The 6267-nt window shown below is 40.1% G+C and overlaps 1 protein-coding gene across 1 annotated transcript; it reads left to right on the top strand.

Moving 5' to 3' along the window:
- Positions 1 to 4085: 4085 nt before the first annotated feature.
- LOC122065640 (7-deoxyloganetin glucosyltransferase-like) lies at positions 4086 to 6151 on the top strand. Its single transcript, XM_042629459.1, has 2 exons — positions 4086 to 4966; positions 5049 to 6151. Exons 1-2 carry the CDS (start codon positions 4453 to 4455, stop codon positions 5981 to 5983), a joined length of 1449 nt encoding a protein of 482 aa, XP_042485393.1. The 5' UTR covers positions 4086 to 4452; the 3' UTR covers positions 5984 to 6151.
- The last annotated feature ends 116 nt before the right edge of the window (positions 6152 to 6267 follow it).

Here is a 6267-nt window from a genome sequence, read left to right as displayed (position 1 = left end):
TATCCATCGCCTGTGAGCGGTCAGATGTGTTACCTTTCATTTGAGCAGCCCAAAACTTCACCTGATTTATTACGGAAACCTGGATTTGGGGATTTTGAACCCAATGTAATCAGATTCCTATGCTTCCACAAGAAGAAATAGGTTATGATAAACGTGTGAAGAAAAATATCTAATCGTTCTACAAGATGTTGCAATTGTTAAAAAAACACATTATTAATTTGCTACTGAAGAAAATGGTAAACTCTCTAATCTTAAGCCCAATGGGCCTGCTCCTGTGACACAGACCACAAGCAATTACAATTAACACATTATCAGATATAAGTAGAGTTTGATCTTTTTTTTTTTTTTTTTTTTTTTTAAATGGTAAACTCTCTAATCTTAAGCCCAATGGGCCTGCTCCTGTGACACAGACCACAAGCAATTACAATTAACACATTATCAGATATAAGTAGAGTTTGATCTTTTTTTTTTTTTTTTTTTTTTTTTTTTTTTTTTTTTTATTCTTGCCGTACTTTGTAGATATACATAGGATGGAGGAGAAATGGCCTGGGTAAGCATTGTCCCGAGGTTCGTGCTGATAATGTGGCCCGAAATTCACATAGGAAAGGCTGAGGTGTGACAATGTCACTGTGGACTAGAATTCATAAAGGAACTGATAGGTCATTGTTCCGTAAGCCTACGTCATGGCCATGTGGTCGTCATTAATGTGGTCTCCCTGAAGTGTCAGAACATGGATTATCGAATCTGACTGTGGCATTCATCTTCGACTGAATACTTCTGTGAAGCAACAGAAAAGCTGACACGCATTTAAAGACTGTAAATTGTCGATAAAGAGACGGTTCAGATCAAATTGAATACGTCATACAATCAGCAAATATATTTAAAAAGTATTTTAGGATAAAAGTTGTTATAAAGATGACACGTCGCATGATTAGAAATATTTAATTAAGGCAAAATGGAGATCAGGTATACGTGAACGACCATGGTCCGTGGATATGACATGTATTTTCTCTCTCCTCATTTAATAAATGTCATATTCACAGATTAGGATCGTTCACGTACATTCACGTATGTAAATATTCACTTTCCTCAAACAAAATGATCATGTTACGTGCAAAAAAATAGAAATGTGAAATGCCTAGAGCTCGGTGAATGTTCACGTAAGTGATATGATTGATTTAATATTATTAATATTTAAATAAATAAATAATAAAAATCCCAATATAAGCAGACTATTATTTTGATTCTGCTTAGAAATCTCGATCATCTTTCTCTCCTTGCTTCTTCTTCAAGGTTGTTCCTTTATCTTCTTCATTTTTCAGCGTTCTCCAGTCTAGTTGAAGTTTTGTTTACCAATCTCACTAAAGATTTGCATCCATGATAAATTCTCATAGGTTAATAATATTTACCCAAGAAGTAATAATAAAATCCTAGATATTCAATAGTTTTGATTATTTTATAAATTCAAATTTTTCCTCTGCCATACATGCAAGCTTTACTGTCCAAATCCCTTCCCTGATGATTAATATGTAAACATTGTATTTGGATATGTGTGGCCAAGTCTCTCATATGCTCAGTGCCTTAAATTAGTTATATTGATTTTTTTCTTACCTCATCCTATTTTGAGAGAGAGAGAGAAAGAGATGATGATGATGATAGCTGCTATAGAATAAAGGAACTACGTTAAAGTAGAAGAACGGAGAGAGAGAGAATTGAGATTTTCCAACAGAATCGAATGAGGAGTCTGCTTATATTGGATTTTTATTTTTATTTATTTATTTATATAAAATAGTATTAGATAAGTTAAGTAACCATGTCCGTCATCTCTCCACCCTAAAAATTAAGAATCAATTATAATATAAAAAAATTAATAAATAATTTAGATTAACCTAATATTAAATAGATGATTAATATTAAAAGAAAATAAAAATAAGATTACAATACCGTCCTGCTATCAGTCGCCCTTTAATTAATCCCTTATACTTCCACTGAGAACTAGACGACAAAGAATTGAAAACAACGAATGCTGTAAATTAAAAGAAATTAAAAAAAAAAAAAAAAAAAGGAAAAATCTTACTGTAATTTTTTTTTCTTACATAAAAAGCAAAAAAAATCTTACTTTAGTTAAAGTTTGTGAAAAAGAAGACGTAACTAATTTCATGCACTCTCACTGTCGCTCTTTTTTCGTTTTGGCCTTTTCCTCCACTGTGGTGTGTAGCTTTTTGTCAGCGAGGGAATGAACAGATGACATGGTCTCTCAATGATATCGTCTCCACTCGTCCCCACGGTCCGGTGACCATGCAACGCTTGCTTCCTATCCAGAGTTTCATAGTCCAATCAACTTGGCAAATTGCAGTGGACCTCGGTGGGGCCGTGCCAGCTAGCAGCAAGAAAACCCTTACCAAGGATGGATAAAAATCATTTGTTTTTCTGATCCCTGTTTTTCTGTGTTTTGCTAGTTGCAGAACACGACACGTGTCCTCATTTAAATTAGCGGTTGAGATTGTTTTGGTTGATCTGTTGTTATTAAATCCGGTTTAGATCAATAGATAACTCGAACCATATTGAGTGGAACCGGTTCTGACAAACAACTCATAACCAGGTTTGAATTCAAAATCCCTAAAAGGAGATTTCTCAATCCGGAACCCTTGTTTGTTCGTAGAAGTTTGCCATTTCACGATTCTCTCTCTGTCTTTCACCCCTCTGCAGCGTCTCTCTTGTAGGAAGAAACCACCGCTCACGATTCTTTCTCTCACCCTTCTCAATGTAGCAAGAGAAACCCTAGCGGTGGTTTCTTCTGCTGCTCCCGATCAAGGTGAAAGCTCACGAAGGGGTTTAGTTGTCTCTCTCTTGTGAAGATTAGGGTATAAGGTTTCTTCTGCTGCTCTACTCACGAAGCTCGTGGGTTGCTCTGCGAAGGTTTCTCACACCCACACCCCCTCCACCCTCCACACGCCAATCCCGCAGTAACTCCGGTGTCCCCACTGCCCAGATTCCTTTTCCAACTCCACACGCCTCTCTTCCCTTCCCTCCCTCCGGCATCGCACCACCTCCACCACCACAACCTCTCTCTCTCTCTCTCTCTCTCTCTCTCTCAGTTCAGAAGCGATCTATTAATCATGAAAAGGGCAAAGGGAAGAGAAATTTCCATGGATCCATAAAGATTAGAGCATCTCTATATTATCTATTCTTATTGCCGCCGTAAGTTATAAGTCATAACTCATAATCATTAATTAGCTAAAAATAAAGGGGAGATTGAATTATCACAGACATATTCATCTTTCCCTTTCTCTCATCTCACTCAAACAAGTATGAAGAAAGAGAAATCATTGGCCAGAGATAGCCCCAAAACCTCGCCGGTTTCCCCAAAACAACCAGGTGTAACTCCACCTAAAAAGTTGAAGGAAATAATAAAATAAACATTACAGGACAACATATCGACACATCCTTGAGTTCTAAAACGTCTCTTCTCTTTCTCGTTCAAAAAAGTTTCAAACGAACAAGTTGAGAAGCTTCCGTTCGCCGCCTCCTGTGTGATGATCTTCACTGTCAAAGCTAGTTGTCACAGATTCCTCCGAATTCATGGACGGAGTCGACGGTCGCCGCTTCTCCTGGCAAAGATGATGAAAATTAATCCCACTAAGCCCAGCCGCTACTCTCTTGCTATGAAACCCAGCTGTCAAAGTCAGGTCGAGATCGCCGGACTGCAGCAACGATACGTCGTCTGGGTCCTTCCTCTTGATTGAGAAATCTCCTTTTAGGGATTTTGAATTCAAACCTGGTTATGAGTTGTTTGTCAGAACCGGTTCCACTCAATATGGTTTGATTCATCCATTGATCTAAACCGGATTTAGTAACAACAGGCCAACCAAAACAATCTCAACCGCAGATTTAAAGGAGGACACGTGTCGTGTTCTGCAGCTAGAAAAACAAAGCAAAACAGGGATCAGGAAAAACAAACGATTTTTATCCACCCAGGATAGTCGTAGATCAACTTACGTGCCTTACTCAACCAAGCAACTCCAAGGCGTGCTAACACATCAGAACAACAAAAGCAAAGCTTCTGTGCCCAACTATTAGTGTAGTTGAAGGGTAGGTTGGCTGCTACCAGCAAGCCTCGTGGGATCTAAACGAAACTTGACTATTACCAGCAACCTTTGATATCAGTTGGGAAAATAAAATCTCAAGGATAAGGGTTAAAAATTCATTCTGAGTGGGTATTTTTAAATTTATCCAGAGATTTCATTCCCTTGGCTGTTATATGGGGTTATAACCCGGGTCAATATCGAAATTTTCTTAGGATCTAACTGGGACTTTGGCCCTTTTAATCCCTCCTCTTTTGTTTTCTATACTATTTTTCTTAATAAATTTAACTGGGACTTCTTGGAGTGACGCTACAACTCTGTGTGTGCGAGTGAGAGAGAGTGTGTTTCTATTCCCAAAGAGGAGAGAATGGCTTCAGTTGGAGTGGAGGAGAAGAAGCTTCATGCAGTTTGCATACCAGCACCAGCCCAAGGCCACATAAACCCCATGCTCAAGGTTGCAAAACTTCTTTGCCACAGAGGTTTCCACATCACCTTCGTGAACACTGAATTCAATCACAAACGCCTACTCAACTCAAGAGGCCCTGATTCTGTAAAAGGCTTACCTGACTTCCAATTCCAGACTATCCCGGACGGTCTCCCACCTTCTGATATAGATGCCACCCAAGATGTCCCCGCCCTTTGTCAATCCACACGCACCACTTGCTTAGTCCCCTTCCGCAACCTCCTCTCCAATCTCAACACCACAGTCCATATACCTCCAGTCACTTGCATAGTCTCTGATGCTGTCATGAGCTTCACCCTCCAAGCTGCAGAGGAAATTGGAGTCCCTGAAGTACTGTTCTGGACGAGCAGCCCCTGCGGCCTCTTGGCTTGCATGCACTTTCGCCATCTCATGGAAAGGGGCCTTACACCTCTCAAAGGTATGCTATATATAAATAAACTTCAAAGCCCACTCATGTCATCACCAATTAACTCCTTACGTTTTGATTGGGCACTGAACAGATATGAGCTACCTATCGAATGGGTACCTGGACACTACTTTGGATTGGATCCCAGGAATGAAAAATATCCGTCTGAGGGATATGCCCAGTTTTATTCGAACTACCAATCCCGATGACTTCATGCTCCAATTTATCAAGGGAGAAACAGAGAGAGCTTACAAAGCTTCTGCAATAATTCTAAATACTTTTGATGTCCTTGAGAAGGACGTTGTGGATGCACTCTCAACGATGTTGCCTCGCGTTTACACCATCGGCCCTCTTCCCTTGATGTTGGATCAGATTAAAGACGATAGATTGAGCTCTATCGGGTCCAATCTATGGAAAGAAGAATCAGAGTGTCTTGAATGGCTTGATTCCAAAGAACCCAGTTCTGTGGTTTATGTCAACTTTGGGAGCATCACAGTAATGACTCCTCAGCAACTCATGGAGTTCGCGTGGGGGCTAGCTAATAGCGACCACTCCTTCTTGTGGATCATAAGGCCCGATCTCGTAGCCGGTGACTCAGCCATGCTTCCGTACGAGTTTGTGAGCCAAACCAAAGAGAGAGGAGTGCTGTCAAGTTGGTGTCCACAGGAGCAAGTGCTGAACCACCCAGCCATAGGTGGTTTCTTAACGCACTGTGGGTGGAACTCTACACTCGAAAGCATCTGCGGTGGTGTGCCTGTGATTTGTTGGCCATTCTTTGCGGACCAGCAAACTAATTGCAGATACTGCTGCACTCACTGGGGGATAGGTTCAGAGATTGACAACAATGTTAAGAGGAATGACGTTGAAAGGCTTGTGAGAGAATTAATGGAAGGAGATAAGGGTAAAGAGATGAAGACCAACGCCATGGTTTGGAAAAAGAAAGCAGAGGCGGCCACGAGTCCTGTTGGCTCTTCTGTCCTCAATTTCGACAATCTGGTGAACGAAATACTTCTTTCCAATCGAAACTAAAACTTCGCCAAACCTCTTTTAATTTTACCGAAATAGATTTGATGTTGCTGTAATATTTGCCTTACTAGATTCTACTCCCCTTCTTTAGGAGCAGTTTTTTTTTACTTTATTCCTTGGTTATGTACAATTTATATACAATTCCTGCAATTTAATTTTTCATTATATAAACGGTGGGGGCACGAAATGATCAAACACCCCCCCCCCAACTGTGTCCTGATTATTCTCCTCTTCGTCCTTCCATTGGTCTATTGTGCTAGATCAATTGAGTTCTCTGGCCTTAACAG

This window comes from Macadamia integrifolia, unplaced genomic scaffold, assembly GCF_013358625.1.
Source record: "Macadamia integrifolia cultivar HAES 741 unplaced genomic scaffold, SCU_Mint_v3 scaffold2077, whole genome shotgun sequence".
Lineage (NCBI taxonomy): Eukaryota > Viridiplantae > Streptophyta > Magnoliopsida > Proteales > Proteaceae > Macadamia > Macadamia integrifolia.
Note: the sequence above shows the minus strand (reverse complement) of the source record. Positions and strands in the feature narration are given on the sequence as shown.